General features: G+C 45.7%; 1 protein-coding gene across 4 annotated transcripts in view; it reads left to right on the top strand.

Moving 5' to 3' along the window:
- Positions 1-21449, top strand: part of CCNL2 (cyclin L2) — an 81871-nt gene extending 60422 nt beyond the window's left edge. For 3 of the 4 annotated variants that reach the window (XM_069610117.1, XM_069610118.1, XM_069610120.1), the window contains 6 exons: positions 10039-10138; positions 10227-10331; positions 10839-10980; positions 18691-18808; positions 18895-18981; positions 20153-21449. In XM_069610117.1, the coding sequence (XP_069466218.1) occupies positions 10039-10138; positions 10227-10331; positions 10839-10980; positions 18691-18808; positions 18895-18981; positions 20153-20510 (910 nt within the window). In that variant the 3' untranslated portion in view covers positions 20511-21449. Of the gene's footprint in view, positions 1-1174; positions 9149-9444; positions 10139-10226; positions 10332-10838; positions 10981-18690; positions 18809-18894; positions 18982-20152 lie in introns of those variants that run through there. The other variant, XM_069610119.1, reaches the window with a different exon arrangement.
- Positions 21450-21915: the final 466 nt, after the last annotated feature.

Below are 21915 nucleotides of genomic sequence, written 5' to 3'. Positions count from 1 at the left end.
GTTCTCGACCGCCCTCGTTCAGTCCCTGCAATGATGATCAAAGGAGAACCTTCTGCAGGGGACCCTTTACTACCCCTGCACTAGAGGCCACTCTCACCATGGATTCATTGCTTTTGGGAAGGTGAGCCTCCTTCACCAGACGGCGCACGGCTGGTTGTCTCCCATCAGTAGCATCCAATCACAACCTGTTGGAACTACTTGCAGTGTTTGCACACCTACAGGGGAAGACATTTCCAGTCTTTAGACGCCACCCGGGCCATGTACTATCTGAACAAACGGGAGAACTCGCTCTTCATGTCGCAGAACATGGGCACTCAAACACGTGTTCCTACTATCTGAGCATGTTCCAGGGGAGCACAATCTGCTGGCAGACCTGCTCAGCAGAGTCTTGCACTTACCCGTAGAACACAAGTGGCGTTTGCAAGAGCACACTCTACTCAATGTCTTTGCAGAATGGGTTTTTCCAGACATCAACTTGTTCGCAACTCTGGAGAATGCCCAGATTACACTAACATGGCCTGGGAGATTTGCCTACGAACCCCTACACCCCCCCATCCCCCCTGACTTTTTACTCACCAGGGTAGTTCAGATGTCCCAGGAACAGGCCACTATGGTCCTGGTGCCTCCAATGTGGGTTCAGACCTCATTCTCATGTCATGAGATTGTCAGTCTCCCCTCCCAGGAAACTGCCCTGCCTGTACAACATGCTGTCACAAGACCTAGGGAAAAACACATCCATGCCCCCAAACACTAACTTGGCAGCTTGGCTCCTCAAGTCAGTGTGGGCACCTCCAACTATCTCAAAGATGTATGGACATACTTGGAGGCACTGAAACCTAACACCAGCCACGGTTACTCCTATGATTGGATACGTTTTGTCATTTAGTGAATACTAAAAACAACCCTACTGATTGTTCACCTAAAGATAGTCCTTTAACACACCATTTTATACTGTTTTTAATTCCCTAAAGGTCCACCTTGCCGCCCTCTCTGAATATACTACATCTCAGCAAGGTTTCTTTGTGGAAGATTCCTGTGATTTAAGGCTTCATGGAAGTGGTTAAGAGACCTCGTCCTCCTATTTCCAACCCAACTCCCGAATGGAACTTGTTTTTCTCACAAGATTAATGTGACCTCCCTTTGAACCAATGTGTACGTCTAGTCTTAAGACCCTTAACAAAGATAAGGTGGTTTTGCGCACACACCCTCTCTTTGCACCTGAATTCATCTTGAAGATCCATGTGAACCATCATTTGAACCCTATTTTCTTTCAGAACCCCACAAAAAGCTGAAAGAAGCCTTAATAAGCTAGATGTTAGGAAGCGGTCATATATTACCTTGAAAGACTAAACTCTTATTTGTCTCTGGCAGCAGTTGGAGAAGTGGAACATGTCTCTAAATCTGCTTTTTCGTAATGGTTTGTAAAATGCATTACACGGTTACTCTTGCCAAGAGACTTACCCTTTATACCTAGAGCTCACTCTACTTGTGGCATTGTGGCTGTCATAGCATTAATTGCAAATGTTGCTCTAGATTCTATTTGCAAAGCAGCAACTTTATGATCCTACCATCACCCAACACTACTTGGACGTTCCAGCACATATCCCACCACAATCTCCTGGTACCGTCGCTAGTCTTCGCACTGAATGTGATTCAAAGCAGATTAACCAGCATCAGAGGACCTACATTACTCACTGTAATCGTATTTCTGATGATTGGATCAGCTTAGCTTCCCATGCGCCCACCCTTCCTCCACTCTTGGCGTAGAAGGAACATGGCCATTATACACCTTCACTACTCATTCATGCTCTTGTAAGACTCCCTCACGGCAGAACAAAAACAACCGGTGGGACGGCTATGATTTTTGGGTACACTACACGTCATGGATGGTATTAGTCAGGCCCATGTCGATTTTCGATATTCAATAAAAATGCGATACTCCGGGATTACCACTAGATGTCGACTTAATGCACTGCATGTGAATCTAAGCAGATACAATCAAAAATAGGATAATGGTGAGTAATGTATGTCAGCCCTAGTTCTCAACCATCGAGCGTCTTCATCAAATTCTCAGGTTTTCATTTTAAAAGAAATTAAAGTGGTTGTGATCCCAATTGTATGCAGAGCTATCTGCCGTTCTTAAAATTTAGATGTCATTGAAATTTAGATGTCATTGTTCCTGAAGTGACTACCGTACTTGCTACATACAGTCCTTCTTTTTTTACATATGGGATGTCCTGGGGAGGAGCATGTTGTGGATGGAGCAGCATTCGAAATGAAAATATTTGTGCCGTGACAAGTGCAACTGCCATTTCAAGTTGCAAACTACTAGTCCGTCACTTGCACCTCAATTCTACTCATCAACCAAACATTTTTTTTTTTTTACTTGCAATGCGAATTTTCACTAGTCAATGGCTAGGGCATATTTTGCTCAGTGTGCACTGGGACGAAGGAAAAAGAATAAACATTTCAAACTCCAGTAGTCTCAAAGAAAGGTGGCACCCATGGATAGAGTACTATGGTCGGCCTAGGTAAGGGTCACTTGTTATGGCCTGTTCCAATCTCCTTCTTGATAAAAGATTACAAAGCATCCAGTAGAGCAGGAGACTAAATGTTCTGTTTGAAACTTGACATCCTGTATTGAACTCTTATCCAAAAGTAATGCCCACTTAGCAAGGCCTTTATCAAAAGCTATCCATGTTTTGCTCTTAAGTGATTAAGTCTTCTAGGGGTTTGCAATTGCCTTCTCTTTTTAAGCCTCAAATACACACAAGCCATCATGCAAGTCCTGCTACACTTGAAGCAACTGTCAGTATGGTTCTGTAGAATTCTTTCCTCTTCTGGATCAGATTAGAGTGACCGGCCAAGACATAAGTGGCATGCAAATCACTTTCTGTAAAAATGTGTACAGAGAACCTTCCTTTTTGGAAGGCTAAACGGGATTTATTTTGCCAGCTGTGGTCACTAAAGCAACTTTCCAGGTAGCCAACTTCAAATCCACTGTCAGTTTAATGCATCTGGTGTGGACTTTGTTCCTGTTGTAGTTTGCCATTTCAATACCCTTAATATTTTTTTCAAAACCATTCCTAATTTACTGTAGCAATGCAAGCTTTTCCCATGGAACAAGCTGCTAGCTAACACATTGATTCTAGGTCTCAAGAATTCGCCTATCGTATTTACAAGCATGAATTAACCTCCACAGTGGGACTTTGCGTGCCATGGATTCAGGCTGGACCTGTTCAATAAGGCAAAGGTCCCAGACTTCGGCCAGCCTGGGGCTAACCAGTGTAGATGAGTTTAAGTTGCTAAGGACCCTTGCTAGACGAGATTTAGTGCCAAATGTACCCTTTGGGTCATTCCATTGGTAGAAGTCTCACAGGAAAGCAACCACCGTCCCCGACACGTGCAGCAGATATTTATTCTTGCCAACTTGTCAATATTTTGACATGGATGGAGCCACACCCAGTTCAGTTTTCTTTCCACCTAGATTTCTCTGGGTTTGCTCCACTCCATAAAACCTGTTTTTGGGTGGTGCTGTTCGCTATTCAGTTTTTAATTGAATATTCTTTTTGCTTCCAAAAGAGGGCCTCACTCTGACGGACGCCTATACAACAAGCTTAAAGCAATGTATTTGGTGTAAAAAGCAGTTTAGTGGCTGTTGGATATATTGCCTGTGTCCAGTGTTTTGGATTCCATCATACATTGAGTGCTTCTGTCTTCTGTGCTAGTTTTCTGCGGTCTCTGTGAAGTTGCAGTCTTTAGAACTTTTACCGCTATCAAATGCAACGGGCTGTCTGGGGCACTTGCCATTGGTGCCAGGGTGAAGACCGCACCACCAGTTCCAGGGTCTTCACCTGTCTTTTTCGGGCACCTCCATATAGTCAGAGTACAGAAGAGTTCCGCTACCTCTGATCAGCGAACAGGCAGGCACCCCATGATGCTTTCCAGCAGGTTCTTACCAAATCACCTGGTGAAGTGTCTAGCATACCACCCATGGTTCCAGTAATTAGCTCTACTTTGTCCTCCGTACTCAAGACTTCACACTTGTCGCACAAGAATGACAGTTTGAGTATAGACTAGACCCAGATCTCTGAAAAGACATTAGAAAAATGTCTAAAGAGCAATCCAAATGGCCTACTTCGGATCAGAACAGTGACAGTCCAATCTTATTTGAGTTGCAGAATGTTGATCCTAGCAAATGGTTCCTATGGAAGACCTTTTTGGTTCTCCAGAGAATCTGGTTTTATTTTGGAACTTATTTTGATTAATAGTAAAGTCCCAAGACCTGTAGTATTTCCTCAATTTACCACTTTCATTTAGTTGCCTGATATTATGGTTTCATCCACATTCCCCCTTTGCAGTAAAAGGATCAGCCAAGGCATTCAGAAGTTGCTAAAGATGTCGCTCAGTCAATGTTGGACACTGCTTTCAGAGTAGTTGAGACAGAATCGAAGTAAAGTTCAACACACCAAATTATCTATGGGATTCCTACTGGGTCGAAGGACATGGTGTTGGTTCCTCCTAGTACATGTCTAGTGTTGGTAATCCTTACCATCAAAATGCTATTTTCCAAAATGTCAGTAAGTGGCCCTTCCTGAATCTCTGATTAAATCTTCTTTTGGGACAAGTGTCTCAGATTCTGGCTGCTCTTTAGATGAACTCTGGTGTCAATGGATTTTCAGGATACATGCTTCACGTTCCGGTTTCTTACGGTGTCTGAGGTCGACAAAGAGGAAAAAGCAATATCCAAATATTTGTTCCTTTTTCAGCCGAAACACTGCTCCCAGACTAAGTTTTGTCTGTGTTTTGCCTTCACTTTAATTTGTACTCTTACTTAGATAGCTGGCTGACAAATGCTCAGTCACCAACTGAGAAAATTCAAACGGTCCAGCTAATCTGCTTCCTTTCTGGAGAATCCTGTTTATCAGAGCAGTTTTGGACAGTATTGTATGCAAAGCCTTTCATGGTTTCGGCAGTTCAACAGACCGTGCCTTTCTAAATTGTCCTAATATCGTCCTGGTGGTTCCAAAGACTTTTGGGTTTGATGGCCTCAAACTATCTGGTCCCATTCAAAAGCATTCTCGGTTGCATTTTTACCTGCAGCTGAAAGCTGTTTGATCATCAGTGGAAAATGCATTATTCCAAAACGGTTTCCTTGATTTTTGGGGAGCCGTTCAGGAAACGTTTTGACAGTTTCTGATCAACCTCAGAAATTTATATTCTTTAGGTTGTGTAGTTGGGTGCTCATGGTCTTCTGGTCAGGATGTCAAAGAATATATATTTTCCCCAGTCTCACGAACAGATTTGGTGCTGGTTCCTCCAGAATCGTATTTTTCTAATTGCATCCCTTCTGGAAGAAAAGAGTGATTTGTTGGTACACTGGTCTCTGCCCCTCATGAATGCGACATGAAGATGTTGGTTGCATAAAATTCTTTCACAAAATTGGGGCAGGGATTCCAGAAGCATGTGTTTGCAACGGTGTACTTGACCAGAAAGAAATGCGTATCCCGTAGGGTCCTGGGGTCTGCCTTCGCTGGGACCTGCACTCCTAGTCGAGGTCAATAAGGCACTATGCCTTCCCTTTTCTGTTAAACCACAGAACGGAGCTTCAAACTAGCGCAGGACTCTTAAATTATCTTTGTGGTTCCATTTTTGGCCACGTCGGAATGGCTCTTGGTTTTCCATCGAGGTTAAGGTGGTTCTTGGGTTTCCATCCTTTCTTAATATTGGAGCTTTTGCTTCTAGTATTTCACAAACAAGACTTTTAGACAGTTTGGCCACTTATGGTTGTCGTGTCCTTCAGCAATATTGTGGCTAAATCAGCAATTGCTTAGCTTTCTAGACTCTGCTTGTTTTACCATGGCCAAGGGAGCACCAGAGGCCTCTAGAAGACCCAACCGTCTCCATGAAATTTGTAGGGCTAACATTTTGTTGCTTAAAATGTTTGGTTCTTCGTTGTCAGCGGATGCTTTTGACAAAAAGGTGCTGTACAATCTGCTTGCTTTAACCATGTATATGCATGCAGTCTCCACCCCTCTTTGGTTTTGAAGTGTGGTTCCAATCAGTTAGGAAAGAGGGAGAGCAGGACAAATGTAGAATTGCCTTCCTGGTGATTCACGGTCTTGGACATCGCCCACCCTCCTTCGCAGACTATTGCAAGCAAAGCATATAGTCTAGTAACTGCCTTGGGCGAAAAACTGAATGTAACTGGTTGTGGCAGTTGATGCAAGGGCAGGCAGTGGGGCCTGCGCATGGAGGCTCACATGCATGCAGGTCCTTTCTACGTTTTCTTGAAGTGACTATTCTGCAAATCTCAGAAGCAGACTGTCGCAACCTAGGAGCGATAGTAAGAACTTCCGAAGCTGAATAGCATGCAGGTCATTTTACACTACTGTATTGGCCTGAACCAAGTGAAGCAATCCATGTAGAACTACAAGGATTACCCCAATCTGCACCTTGAAGGTTGTGGGTCTTCAGGGCTTTCTTTGTGACTCTGCTTGGTAAGGAAGGTCCATAGCCATAAGGTCTGGAATGTAGAACAGTACCTTTGCTGAAAGATTAAAGGTATCCATCCGCAATCACGTTGTGGTTTGATAGCAGGCCAAATACTGTTTATGATTGAGACTGAAAAGCTTGTGTCGATCAGTTTGGAGTACGGGACTACAGCACACATTACCATCGAAGGGGCGAGTGGGGATCTTATTGCCAAGAATTTCCCATGTTAGTCAGTTTGCCTTTTCTGTGGGAAAGGCTCTTCCAGTGAATGTCCCACAAGCGGTCTATGTACTGGAAGTGTTGGAAGAAAGGCAGAGGCTGGTAAATCCAGGGGAAAACACATTCACTGTAACTTGGCCCTGGTCGAAGCCACTGGACCTTTATGAACCAGTTGTCTGACTAAAAAGAATCCCCTTTATTTTTGTTTTATTGGTGGTGATTTGTGTTTTTAATGCTGTACTTTAGCTTACGTGTTGGATCGTAGATCAAACCCATGTTTCATGGTATGGTCTTGTCCGAACGTCTTGACCCCTGAGCTATCCTTTCAGCCTTCGGGCACAAATGGGAAGGGAGCGTGTGCATTAAGTCGGTCCAGTGGATAACATCTTCCTCCAAAATAAATGATAGTGCTTGTTCTGAAGTTACTGTCACACTTTGTCGGGGTACATTTTCCCTGTGGATCCAGAAGTTGCATCAATCACCCAGTCCTTCGGAGGTACTACAAGACAGGCCAAGGATTCTGAGGCTAGCACCTCTTTATGCTTCAAAGTGCAGTAGTTTTCCTATCTCTGCAGGCACATTCAGTAAAAAGCTGTTGGGCGTTGGGGGGGGGGGGTAGAGGCAAATAAGTTTGAACCAGTCAGTTAACCACGAGTTCAAGAGGTGTTTTTTAATACGCATCCACACAGGTAAGCTGTTGGTACTCGTGCCACTAACTAACCATCAGTGATCTGAGGTTTGCCATCTGTTCTATACTGGGACATGTTTTGAAAGCTCTAGGGGTGCTTTTGGTCAATTTTCTAAGAGGTTGACTGAGAAGGCTTGCGTTCTTTTCAGCTGTTTTAATGAAGTGGCTGCAGGCCACCAAGTGGACAATCTAACCTCTGGCATCCTATGTTTGCGGTTACTTTTAGGCAGGCTCTATGGCGGTCATCCATACCGAGAAGTGTGTACCACGGGCATAAGTGACTGCATAACCTTCTGCCGTTTGTTACCCAAGAGTATTGAATCCACAACCCCAGCTGGGAACTGGTGGAAAAGCTCGCCCCTGAGAAGTTGCATATTGCCAGGTGCTTCAGTGTTTGCTTGTCTGCAGTTTAGCAAGCAGTTTAAATTCTGTCTGTAAAGGATTGCTGTTGTGTGGGTGAGAATCTGAACCCTCTCCACAAGCTGCGAACCACTTGGATTGGACTCACCAAATTGAATACAACAGGATGAAGATTTGAAAAACGTCAAGTCTGTGCTGGAAGAAAGTCTACTTCCCAGGGTGCAATGCAAGATGCTCTATTGGCTAGACGAACCCAAATAGCCTATTTCTAAAATAGTAAATTTGGCATATGCATTGTTCCACCCAGAACCACTGGCCAGGAGAAAACAACCCTTTGTCCCAGTTGGCTTCCCTCGACGTTGTGGACTGGGAGCTGTGCTCTGGGGTCGATTGGGGCCCCTCCTTTGTGGGTGTGCCAATTTACTTTTCCTCATGCCTGAAACCTTGATTTCAGTGTACTTTGCAGCGTTGTCGAAGAGCCCTCCGCGCATGCATTGACTGAGGCAACAGTACCTGAGAATGTCTGTCCACTTGGTAGCCTGCTGTATGGGGCTTACTTTTTGGTTTAGGTGGGTTATTTAAAAACCCTCTGGGTTATAGCTAGACGCTACCCCCAACTGCAGTGCTGTCTGTAGAACCTTGACCTGTTAACGTATGGGGAAGAGCTCATGGGGGTTCTTTCTGGTGTAGTGTGAGGAACAAGTAACGGATTATGCATGTAAAAAAAATTATAATAATCCCAAATGGGCGGTGGGTGTCTGTGAATGCAGGGAGGGGTGAGACTAATTTCTACCTATGACTAAGACGTACAGTCTGCAGCAGCTTTTTCTGTAAAAGCTTCTCATCCTTTGAGCTGGGACAGATATCACCCTAAAGTGTTGCTTAAACTGACCTTGTCTTCCGTTGAGTCCGTGCCTGAACCTCTTGCTTCAATACAGGGGGCCGACAAATTATGGACATTTACATTTGCTCAACAATGCTAGTGTCCCCACTGGGTAGAGAAAGCACTATGACTTGGGCGTAGTAGGCTCAGGTGAGATGGCATTGCATGGCATGTTGGGGGTTGGTTTTGTCCTGGCACGTCTTTTTAAATTCTCATGGTCTGGCCCTTTATCCTTCCTGGGTATGTCCTTCCTTAGTGAGGGAGGAAAGCATGCAGTACATAAAGATACAAAAATAGCCAATGGCTGCTTATTTCTTCTCTACACTGGTCTACGCAGTAGGGTTATGAGCTCTTACCTCTACTCTTAATGTGCCTTCCTTTCTGCTTTAGTTTTGTTTCTACAAAACACAGAGGATACAGTGACCTCTCGAGGCACTGATGTGATGGCAAGAGCCGCCATAAAGATTCATAGATAACAAAATTGCTGCATCTAAGAATTCAAGGTAATTGTATTTTGTTTAAAGTGTACTGTTTGATCACCACCATTACCTACACTTCATTTATTTTTTTTACTAAATACAGTTTACTACTCCATTTTGGTTTGAAATCCTGCTACAAATTAAATTGTGCACAGCCACACCTTTGACACCGTGCTGTTTAATTTTGATGGAATTGAAACACCCACTCCATTCCTGATACGAAGTCATTTATTTGACTGTTAAGGACTTTGTTGTAAAATTACTTTTTTTTTTTTTTAAATTAAGGTTTCTGACTTACGAATCCTGTGAATATTTTTCAGTTGCTGCGTTATAGGATTAGAATTGGAATTGATGAAACGGCGGCTTCTAAAGGAACCCTTGAGAAGGAATACTTGCGTGTGGACTTCGATTACACTTTGGAGAAGATTCTTGCATGAAAATACCAAATGTTGTTCATGGACATTCAAGATTGTTCCTCACCCATGCCTTTTTTCAGCTACAAAACGGAACATTAAGCTGCACGTTTGACAGATTCGGAAGGCTTGGAACTTTGCACCTCATGGTGTTTGACTTTTTTCTCCACGAACTAAGCATGGTTAAAAAAATCAACGTTGGTTCATGGTTGTGCCCCCATGAAGCAAGAGACACTTGACTAGTGTCCATTGTCTTAAAGAGAGAAACCCAAGAGCAGGCCAGTCAGTACATGTAGAGGGATAAGCGGGTGGGCTGTGATGAAATAGGTTCTCCTTCATAACTGTTCAGTCAGTTATTTCTTTCATGCAGACTGAGATGTACATTTTATTTGTACTATTAAGGATTCACATTGAGGCAGAATCCTCAGAAAGGATGCAACATATTTAATTAAATCTGTGGGTTTTTGTGGGGATCTGCAATTTTCCTGTTGTCTCTTACAGGAATTACATGAATGACAGCCTGCGTACCGATGTCTTCGTCCGGTTCCCTCCAGAAAGCATAGCCTGTGCATGTATCTACCTTGCGGCTAGAACTTTAGAGGTCAGTCTGTGTAAGCATCTTGTGAACCAATGCAAGCGATTATGTGGTTGTGTTTATCTGTAATAACTTAGTCCCTTTGCCACTTCAGATTCCCCTCCCAAATCGCCCCCACTGGTTTTTGCTGTTCGGCGCATCAGAAGAGGATATTCAAGAAATATGCTGCCACATTTTAAGGCTATATACAAGAAAAAAGGTTGGTTTTAATTTTTTAAAGTAGGGATATGGGAGTGCCTTTTCCAGCTTTGGATCAGTCAGGCTGGGAGTCATCTGTAGTTTTACAATGGCAGAACAAAACTGCAGCAATCCTTTTCCCAATGGGGTGAAGGCTCTAGTCTGACCATGGATTTGACCTGTTCTGCAATCAATTTCACAGAATATTTTCTTATGGAAATGCATTCTGTATATCATGTTAAAAACAAAATTTGTTACTGTTGAAACTTTCCCAGTATGCTTGTTTCTCCATATTTGCTCTGCAGGTTTTTCTTCCTGCCCATGTTTTGATTCCCTGTGGCCTTTAATTTTGATACTTAAGCAAAAACTACCAGATCCCCCCATCCTTTCCCCATCAATTAGCTTGGATTTCCTTTGTATTAGGAGCCAATTGGCATTTTTCTCATTTGGAAGAATGGGGTGGGGGAGGCTCAACATTACATCCAAGTACTGTATTAAACTAATGGAAATGCATTTTATTTTGCTGAAGGTTAACTTGGCGTATCTTGAGAGTAAAGTTGAGAAGAGGAAGCTTGCGATGGAGGAAGCTAAAGCAAAGGCAAAGGGGCTGCTCCCAGATGGGACTCCATGTAATGAAAATTCGTCCCAGTTTTCACCGGCTTCAAAAAACGGTGAGTATCAACTGCTGCCCTCACCCCCTTCCCAAATTTGGTTTAGGCCTTTTTTGTGGATACAGTATTTGAAGCTGTATCTCGATTTCCATTTAGTTTAGAGACTACAGTCATGGCTCAATGAGCTGAGCTGCCAAAAAGGCAGAGGTTTCTTCACATTGCTTTGGTTTCAGAATACACTTGTTGCATTGTAGCACTATATAAAAGCCTAATTATTATTATTATTATTATTATTATTAAGTTGGCAGACACTTTCAGTGGGTGATTCATGCTTTCACAGTACACCTTAATGTGCATTTACTTGCTGAATGCGTCTAGTGCCCAAGAATATTTGCATAGTAATTTCCATATTGGTGCAACCTGCTGCCTGCCAGCATGGGATAATGGCCTGAGCCCACCACTGTCGGTTTAATTCTGCAGCATGGGGTCTGGCATGGATTCACATGCTCATGAATATTTCGTCTTGCCAGGAATCCTCAGTAAAAGAAAAAAGCTGCACTTTCGTTTATAAACTTTCTTTCTCATACACACCAATCACTGCCCCATCCAATGACTGCCCTCCCCTTAAGCTTTTCCTCTGGCTTGAGATTTTAGTGTTGGGAGTCCTCGTGTTTTGCTCTGAGTTTGTCTAATTTTTTTTTTGTCAAATATATAACGTGTGCCCTTCGTTCCTTTGACCAGCAAGCATGGATCCGTTTGTCCGTTTGTCTGCGTAGTTCGCCGCCCCTAAAGGACAACAATCGTTGAGTTTTCAATGAAGATTCCAGAAGGCCATCGGGCTTACATGGCACGCCGGACCATGTTGAAGGGTGGAGGTTCTTTCCTCAAGCTTTGCGCCAACTGCAAATTTTGTAACCTTGCATCAAATAAGTTTTCTGTGGAAGATTGCTCATTTTTCAATGACACTTCCTTTACTGTGCACAGTTGGTCATATTTAATGAAATGTTCTGACTGGTTGTGTCAAGAACTGCCACTGAAATTACTGCCTGTCGCCGCACACACCACGCATGAAAAAAAATGAGGAATAACACAAGAACAGTCAAATTCAAATTGGTCTCCGCACGTACCAGAACAAACATTTAAAAACGCGTTGGAAAAAAATATACATTGCGTGCGCGCCTGCTTACCTTAACTTGGCACGAAAACCCAAAAGGATCCTCCCTCATCTCGAAGATAGGTTGCTGACGAGGTGGACGTAACTCAATTCCTCACCTTCGCTGGATCCGGGAAGAACGCAACGCTGCTGCAGACTTCACACGGAAAGCAGAAGACGAGGAGGGGAATTCCTATTAAGGTAAGCAATAAAACACAAGGAAGACTCCTAGCGGTTCTAATACGAATAAAACACGCATGCACTCGCACTTTAAAAAGTCAGAAATTAACCCCCAATGAACCAGTCTTTTTAGGCAACAGCTCTCATGGAACAGATAATAAAGTAATACAAATCCTAAATGAGAAATTGAAGCACTGAACATGGAAAAAATGTAAGCAAACGTAGAAGTACCTACCAGAGCCAGAATTCTATTTACCCAGGGACCTGACACTGAACCATGGTATGGCCTTGTCCAAGGTTTCCATCGCCAGATGGCTCTCCAGCTGTATCACTCGCTCACTGGTTGGCAAACCCATCGCTGCCCTGCCATCCAATAGCCGATTCCACCAGAGCAATTGCTGCAACGTCTGTGTTCTGTCTGGTGTGCCCCTGCAGGGCTGCTACGTGGAGGTCCATGTACACCATTGCGTCATACTGCTTTGACAGGGATTCCAGGGTCGGCCAAGCGGTGCTATGCAACCTGTGCGCTTGAAGGTGAGCCTGTTCCGGAGGTAAGAGTAATTGCTTCTGTTGCCTTGCCACCTCCCGTGGTTGTGTATTGTTGTACTGCTACGGATTCTTTAATCATGAGTATTTCAAACCATGCCAGACCCCATGCTAGAGAAGGAACAAGTTGCTTACCTGTAACTGTTGTACTCTTATGTCATGTCTCCTTTCCTTCATCCTGCATGGGCGTCCCTTCCTAGGGACGGGAGAAGGAACCTTTTTCAACAGGAAAAAAACACCTTCCCCTTTAATTTTAGAGGGCCGTGGGGCGTGGCCCTGGGAGCATGTGCTGCTGATGCCGCTCTCTGGTGCCACACCTCAGTCCCCTTTTCCACGGCGACTGGAACGGGCTGATTTCACCAGCGCTGCTGGGTTTGGTTTTCGGCCATATAATTCCAGGCGTGGATAATTCTTGTTTTTTTTTGTCTCTATCATTCATGGTACTCTGTCCTCGGGCGTCACACTCCTCCCCGGCTCATGTCGACTACTACAGGGTGCAGCAGGTGCCCATACTGCAACACTCCAACTTCAGACACCCACGCTGTCTGCCTATGTTGACTTGGTCCAGCAAGCTTGTACCGTGTGCGACACGCTTTCCTCGGTCTCTGAAGGACAGACTTGCCAGGTGGAGGGAGCTCTTCCAGAGATCGCCTCCAGAGGACCTGAAGGACTTTGTCAATCATCGATCCAGGCCCAAGGTAGGGCTGCTGTTTTCCAGCACTCCCCGCAAGGGAGACTCCTTTCCAGGGACTCGCCCGCACGGGAGGAACTGTTTGGGTTCTCATACCAGCAGAAGTACAGAGGCTTGGTCAGCTACTGGCAAGCAGGCCGAGGTATCATTGGATCTTCCCGATGTCAGTGCTGAGGGACCAGAAGGTTCTTTAACTGGCTCTTCACCCGAGGGGGCCACACCCTAGTACTGGCAACATGCCTGAGGGGCGCCTATATGCAGCTCTACCACCAGATCCGCCGAGGGCAAAACGCCATCCAGGTCTCTGCCTGAGGAGCAGCATAGGCCTCATGATCCACAGTCCTGGACGAGGCTGGGCCCAGTGAGCCAAGCAACATGACAAGGCACGTGGAAGGCAGCTCGACAAGTTGGCCGCCGTGCCAGACATTAGACACCCGCCCGATACTGCACCACGGAAAGGAGCAGGTGGAGGAACGAGTGTCATGGTGGGACTGTTGTCAACCAGGTATGTGGCCTACGGCCTAGCCTTCATTTGTGCAAGGCAGGTTCCCGCTACGTCCATATGGGCAGGGCAAGCAACGGCTCCAGCAGCTGCCTGCTACCCCGTCAATGTCACCTACCAACCCGCCGGCCTGTGAGGAAAGGTACCTCACGCTCATGAAACTTCCTCAGATGGGGGATTGAGGGGGGGGTCATCCTCAGGGATGTGCTCACATCAGGAATGTGCTGCAGCCAATGGCTCTGGTGCCGCAGGCCCCAATCGGCGACCCCTGTCCCCCTCTGCTACCCATGCCGGCCCCCCAAATGATAGTGCAGGTGGTTCTGTACCAGCCTCCGCTGCAGCCTCCAGTCGGTCTCCACACCTCAGCTGTTGGTTCCCAGCAACCTTCCACTGATGAACAACCGGACCCCCGGGTGGACACGGATGAGGAGGACCCAGTAATGCTGTCGTCAGCCAAGGCCTTCCACAAGCGTCTGCAGGTCTGGCAGACTACCTTCCTCAACCTGAGATGGCACAACAATTCGGTGGGGTGTCCTCGAAGTCCTCACGCTACATCCTGCAGCAAGAACGGGAATCTCGATTAGTCAATTGATGCCTGGATGCCAAGTACAGGCAGATAGAAGGGGGGCTGGTGGGATACTCCTTGCTATCGGCCCACCCTCATCTGCACTGGGGCATCACTATACTCCAAGCCTCAGTGGTCCTCGGCTTCCTCGTCTATGACACTGCTAGGTGAAGAGATGATCTTGGAGGTGTACGGGAAGAAGCTGTATTCAAACGTGTCCCTTCATCTTCAAGCCAACGAGGATGCCCTTCTGGCAGCTGTTAACCAGAGGCTTTGGTGGGAAATTGCTGATTTCCTCCCGAGCTTTCAGCGGAGAGCCAATCGCGGTTCAAGGCTGGACTGGCTGAGGCCAATATAGTGGCACAGACCTCATGGAGTCCACCGTGGCCCACATTGACACCTTTGGCCGGGCCATCTGCATCGCCATGGACATAAGTACGGCCTGGCTCTGTGCTACAAAATTCAACCCGTTTGTCCAGGAACACATCATGGACTTGCAGTTTGAAGGGCGTGACCTCTTCCACTACGGACGAGGAGCTAGATAAAGACTTTATCAGTCCTTACAAAGGCCCCACCCAAAACGTACATCCAGTCACAGCAGCGCTCGGACAAGGGGCATACATACAGAGGGGAGTGGAGGTCCAGGCAACCGGACCGCTTTCTGACCCAACATCGGTGCAAGCAACAAAAGGTGGGGGCGGGGGGGTGTAAGGGCTTTTTCCAGTCACTCCTCTGCTAAAGCCTCAGAGCTAAAGCAGGCATGACACGCCTCTCCACGTGTCTCCAGTTGGGGGCATGTTTGCTCTCCATGCACACTACTGACCCACAGCATCATGAAACCAGGAGCGGGGGCCTCAGGCGCAGATCAACATTCCTCCTTCTCTTCACCCTGACCACACATGGTGATCCTGGGACTGCAACCACAGGCAAGTTTTTCAGGCAACCTACCCCACAGTTTGCCATCACTACGCACTCCTCTCGAGGGAGGGGGTTCGGGGGGCACCTTGGACAACCACTGCTCCCATGCCACCTTGGCCAGGCAGGAGCAGGATTACCATATCAATTGGCTGGAACTGATGGCCATCTGGCTAGTGCTCGGAGCCTTCCTTCTGTTCATCAAGGGCGGACAATTACGAGTGGCAACCTCGTGCTGCATGATATCAGCAGATGGGGACACCCCCAGGTGGACATTTTTGCCACCTGGAGCAACCGGAAGTGCCAACAGTAGCCTCCGTGTAGCGACAGGGCCCCAGCTCCCTGGGCAACGCATTTCAGATTCCGTGGAACGGCATGACAGAATACGCCTTCCTACCCACACCGTTGATGCACAGGGTGATAGGCAAGATCAAGGAATCTCGCCACCTCCGCGTCATTCTAATGGCTCCATGGTGGCCAGCCAGACCATGGGTCTCGGAGCTGTTCAGTCTCTCGTAGAGACCTCCCATTCGCCTTCTGACGGGCCCCGCACATCATCTGGGGGGAAGGGTCATCCACACTGTTCCACAAACTATAGCCCTGAGTGTGGTTCCTGAGCAGATCACGCTAGCGCACCTCAGCCTTTCCCAGGCTAATGTAGAGATCATACAGGGGGCTAGGAGCAAGGCTACCAGAACCCACTGGGTAGATTCTAGGATATCAACCACCGCACATGGTCATTGGACAACATGCTCTCCTTCTCTGTGCACCTCGCCCACTCGGGCGTACAGGTAGACACTTGCTGCATGTACTCGGCAGCAATTGGGGCCTTCATGTACTCTGAGGCAGAGGTGTTCTCTGCCAACCCGATTGTCGAGAAGCATTTGGCAGGCCTCATCAGGCTCTACCCGCTCATCAAGAGGCCACACCCTGTGTGGGACCTTAACATCATTTTGGGGGCCCTGGCGCACAAACCATTTGACCCAATGGCGTCTGGACAACAGGCTGGTCACCATTAAGACTGCCTTGTTAGTCGGCTTCGGCTTGCAAAGTCAGTGAAATTCGGGTAGTCTCCTCAGAGCAAGAGTTTCACAAGGATAAAGTAGTCCTGTGGACACACCAGCATTACTACTCTAGGTGCCTTCTGCATTCCATCTGAACGAGGAAATGGTGCTCCCTACATTTTTTGCTGAGCCTAGAAGGCAGAGTTCTGCACTGCCTCAATGTCAGGCGTGCCCTGAAATCCTGCTGGACAGCATAAGCCACTGCTGGCCAACAGGCACGCCCACGCAGTCAGAGCCAAGGCGACAGCCATCACATTCCAGCGGCATGTCCCTGGCAAGTCATAAGCAGGGCGGCCACATGGGATACCCCTTCGGCTTTCTGCAAGCACTGCTTGGACGCCAGCTCTAGATCAGACGCGGCTTTCAGACAGGCGGTTCTTAGAAACCGGTTTCCACCCTAGAGCTACACTCGATTGTAATCGCCCATGCAGTATGGAGGAAAGGGGACCGAGCCTACGAGTAATTAGTTACTCACCGTAGTGACTAACGTACTCTTAATCCCTAGTACCCTGTCCTCCACACGTCCCATTTAGGGATGTAGCGGTATACCGTTAAAGATACCGTGAACCACTCAATTGAACAATAATAACCGTCACATTGTTTATACCGTTTATACCGTTAAGTGTGCTTTTCAATCTGATTTGGAGAGGCTGTAGTAAGCAAGTGATGCGCAGTCTTGGTCTTGCACTGTTGGATGTGCCATCTGCCAAGTAGTTGCAGTTGGAGCAGTTTTTAATGCCATTCCATAAACCACACGTGCCTGACACAAAATCAATGTTAGCAATAGGAAGAATAAATCCAGTGCCAAGAAGGAAAAGGGTTTACTTTGGGTTGGCGTCTTTGGGGTTTATATATTTATAATGGATAATGTTTGCTAAACATATGATAATGGGCGATTTCCCTGGTTCTATCATTGAATTTACATATAATAAGTCACTGCAAAATTCACTCATCTCTGTGGGTATTCCCTGCTGCCATACCAAAGGGTAACATGTCCGTGATTACTGAACACCTTTTGGCCCGCAAGTAAACTAAAGGCTGTTACATAAAGCGAGCGTGCGTGTGTATGTATGCGCACAAGCTTATACTACCATCAGCCTCCATTGATCTGTGGCATGCAGGTTATAAAGATGGCAACATGTTCATCTTCATCAGTAGCCAGTGGGGGAGCTAAAAGCCTAAATGACCACTTAAGAAAAGCTTTTCAGTTTGCTTTGCCAGTCGCTGGAGGGCTCTCCCCCCTCCTCCTCTCCACACGTGTGTTTGTGTTATGGTAGAAGCAAGGGGTGGCATTTCAGTGGAAAGTATGTTGAAAAGCCCAATTCTGGCCCTGTGTGCCTGGTTTTCTTTTTGATGATAAATCTGACAATTTATGACCTTTTAGAAAATATTGGTTAACTCAACCTGCTATACCGCGATAACCATGATATACCGTCATTTGGCAAGAAAGTTATCGTACCGTCATAAAACTAATACCGTGACGCCCCTAGTCCCATTCCCCCTCCCCCCAATACGTGTCATTAGGCAATGTTAATCTTTTGACGATGCGTCTATGGGGACTGAGGTGTGGCACCGGAGGGCCGAGTCAGGGCAGCGCATGCTCCCACAGATGCACCCCCGCGCGCCTCTAAAGTTGTTTTTTTGTGACGAGGGGGTAAGTAACTTATAATTTCTCCAGCATGGGGTCTGGCATGGATTCACATGCAAACCCTCCCTGTCCCTCTGCGGCTCTGGTCATACTGCCACTTTACCTGCTATCAAATCTCAAGATGGCTGCCAGAGGGGCTTATGGAGAGGGCAGTCATTGGCTGGGGGCAGTATGACCCAGAGCTCGGTGATTGGTTTATAGGCGAAAGACAGTTTGTAAGTGAGTGACTTTTTCTTTTACTGAGGATTCCTGGTCTGACTAGGAATATTCATGAGCATGTGACTTGATGGCAGACATCCTGGAGAACAATAGTTACATGTGGGTAACTTCCTTTTCGCTTTGAAACAGACTGAACCTAGCAGCTATTCACATACAGCTTGTTGTCCTGAGAAAGCATTTTACATTAGTGGAGTTTCCTATAAATGGTTTCCTTTTTAATCACTTTTCAGAAGCTATTACCCAGTGTTGATCAGGTCTTTGATTCAATGTTTTGACTATTTTTGTAGATTCTCCGAAAGATGGGAAAATGAATAAGACTTCACCGCTGTCTGTTCAAGCTGTAAAGAATGCCAGAAAGAAATTTGATGTTGGGAAGCGTACCAGATCCTGTAGCCCTGTGAATGGGTAAGAACTTCTGCACCTTTCTTAATACAAGTGAAGTGTTTTCGCGTTTTGGTCCATGCATTTGACTTTTATCATTCTTTTCTTAGTGTGCAGAAAGTGAGCAGAAGTCGTAGTAGAAGCAGAGATAAGAGCTACTCCCGGTCACATTCGAGATCGCAGTCACCCAAAAGGAGGTATGTGAGGAACCTTATTTAGATTTCTGGTGTAAAGTTATTTGGTCATGGCTAACGGTTTCATAACTTGCTGGTGTTTAATGTAGACCACAAATAGAATGTACATGTAACAAAGCAGATTGCTTCAAACCGTAATATACACGGCTTCACTCAGCGGTTCATGTTAAAAATGTTAAAGGATATTTGTACCGTGCACAATCACCAGTGGTCCCCTGGCGCCCTGGTGGCTCTGAAAGAGGGGGGGGGGGGTGTGTTGGTGGGAATAATTTGGAAAAGTGCAAGAGAGCAGTGATGTGCTGATGGCAGCCTCAAGGGAGATTTTTTTTCCTGTCTAAAACTACATAGTGCAAGGGTGGGTGAAATTAGTTATTTTGCTGGGTGACAGTCCTAGTCTAGGGACACTGCTTGCTGTTTGAAGACTGACTGCACGGTGGGCGACGCCAGCCAACCTCGAGTTATCACTTCAGTATTGTCAAAGTTGGTTTGGCACACGATGTCTGACATAAACTTTCAGAATCTGAAACCCCTAGGATGTTGGCATTTGTTTTTATACTGCAGTAGTTCTTCAGTGAAGACCTCCTCAACAAGTGTCTTCTGGTGACTGCGTCCACAAGCCACATAACTATAACCTATCCATAATCTGAGGCAATGCAGCCTGCCTCAATAGCAAAGTAAAATGCAACACCTTCCCCATTGCCCCGCCTGAAACTATATGCGCTGGTATTCCCTTAATGGGACATAGTTTTAATAAGCTTGCTCTCAGTTCCGTCAACTGACAATCTTATTTGCTATTTGGAATTGTGCCCATCCTTATCAATGTACATTATAGTTATTACATCAAGCAACTTGTTCTGGCTCTGCTAATGTGGGTCTTGGAGAGTCTTGGGAGTGTGTGAGGGCCTTGTACTTTAGTCATTCAAATTGGATTAGCATGAAGGCGGATATTGGACCCCAATGGGTTTGGTGCTCGCTAGGAGAGCGGCAGGTCACTTGTGCCCAAAAGCTTGGATCATTATGCTGCTTTGACATGAATGTGAGAGTAGCTATAGAATTAAGTTTGTACTATGTAGCCTTTTTTTGAAGGTCCTGTACTACAGCACTTAAGATGTAATTTGATGGACAAAACTGGTATGACCAATGTGAATTCAACTAATGCATGTCTTTATTTTAGAAAAAGTGAAAGTTACTCTCCATCAAGCGGTTCCAAATCACGAAGTCCCTCTAGAAGCCGAAGTGATTCTCCACCCAGGCAGTTGAACCACAGCTCCTCCAACAGAAGCTCCAAAACGCGAGCTTATGCAAAGGCAAAGGGGTACAAGTATTCTGGGTCAAAACGAAGGAAATCTCGCAGCCGGAGCTCATCACGTTCCAGGAGCCGCTCACGTGATCGCTCAGACCATTCTGGCAAGTACAAGAAGAAAAGGCATTACTACAGAGAGCATAGACGGGACCGGTCCAGATCTTATGAGAGAACAGGACATCACAGCTATGAAAGGGAACAACATTCTGGACATCGGCATAGGCGATGAGTTGGTGCAGCAGAAACCTTATACTTTGCAATAACTAGTGGGAAGTGTTATGCAGGTGAAAGGTGGACCTCACCGTTAACCATTCAACTTAACAAACCAGTTGAGGAAAATACTGACATTTTCAGCATGGTGCTTTCTTGGCCCGTTTGAATGCTCAACGTAGCTTGCCTACTGCATAACTCGTTTCAAAATAAAGTTTTGTTTTTTTTAGTTTTTTTTTTGGTAAAGACATGTTGGATCCTTTTGAAAAGAACCATGAACGTTTTTTGAAGGTTTTCAGTAATTCTGCGCCAAAAAATGTTTTCAGATGGACACTTTATCCTATTGTACAAATGTAAATATTTTTTATAGCTGTATGCCTATATTAGGTTGTACTTGTTTGTACCTTTAGTTTACCATGGTAATGTGCCCCTTCAACTTTCCAACCGAAGGAAGTGTTGTACAGGTCATATTGTCAGCACTGTTTATCGGGAGGTTTCTCGAGTTGCAGGAATTCATAGTCTCTCCAATGACTTGCAACATTGTCCTTGCTTTTCTGTAATTTTATACAAAAACCGTTAGTAGCAAGCACAAAGTTGTTGTGGAGCCAATGTGTTTTAGGCCATGGGAGAAATTTGCTGAATGACTTCAACTATGAAATAACTCTTCAACAGTATGTGAAGTACGTTTTGGGCAGTTTTTTTTGTTGGAAGGAGTGTTTTACCCATGTGGTTGCTGCGTGCCGGCACGCAGACATTTGCATGGATTTTTATTTTGTAATTTAATAAATGTTACTCAACTCAGGATGTCAAACTTTGACCATTGGAAGCTGTCCAACTACTTTCTCATTAAAACATGTTTAAAAAAGGAATGCCTATATCCACAGCCAGGTGGTATCCGTTTTAGTGGTATGTCTGAGCTGTCTCCTAATTTCATTAAAGTATTGTATTTTGTATTTAACTTCCGTTCAGTCTTTTTTTGTGCTATAGCACAGTGGAGGGGTCCTGGTTGGCTGCCACAGATGAGGAATTCAGTCCAAACCTTGGTCGTCTTGGTACTCCATTAAATTCTATACTTTAGTGGGTTTATGAAGATTTTATAATGCAACCATCAGTGTAAATGGAGTGTGCTGTACAAATCCCCCATGAATGCTGTATCATACAGGGAAGGCACAAGAGGGCCTTTGCATTGCAAAAATCTTACTCGTACATGTCCTCCCATGGAAGGGACAGCAGTATTTACATTTTAATACGCTGGTAGGCACAAGTTTGTGCTTGGAAACCCCAATGCAAGAACTGCTCACTTCTCTGCCCAACTGCTATTCTTGGACAGGGCTGGACCTGTGTGACAGCTGCTGCTCACCATGCCCAAATTCTATTTTTCTCCTTCCCTTCTGACAACTGGTTTCAGCTAAAAGCCCCCCCTT

This window comes from Ambystoma mexicanum, chromosome 8 (genome assembly GCF_040938575.1).
Source record: "Ambystoma mexicanum isolate Mex_15411 chromosome 8, UKY_AmexF1_1, whole genome shotgun sequence".
In the NCBI taxonomy this organism is placed as follows: domain Eukaryota; kingdom Metazoa; phylum Chordata; class Amphibia; order Caudata; family Ambystomatidae; genus Ambystoma; species Ambystoma mexicanum.
This window is presented reverse-complemented; position numbering and strand designations above follow the sequence as displayed.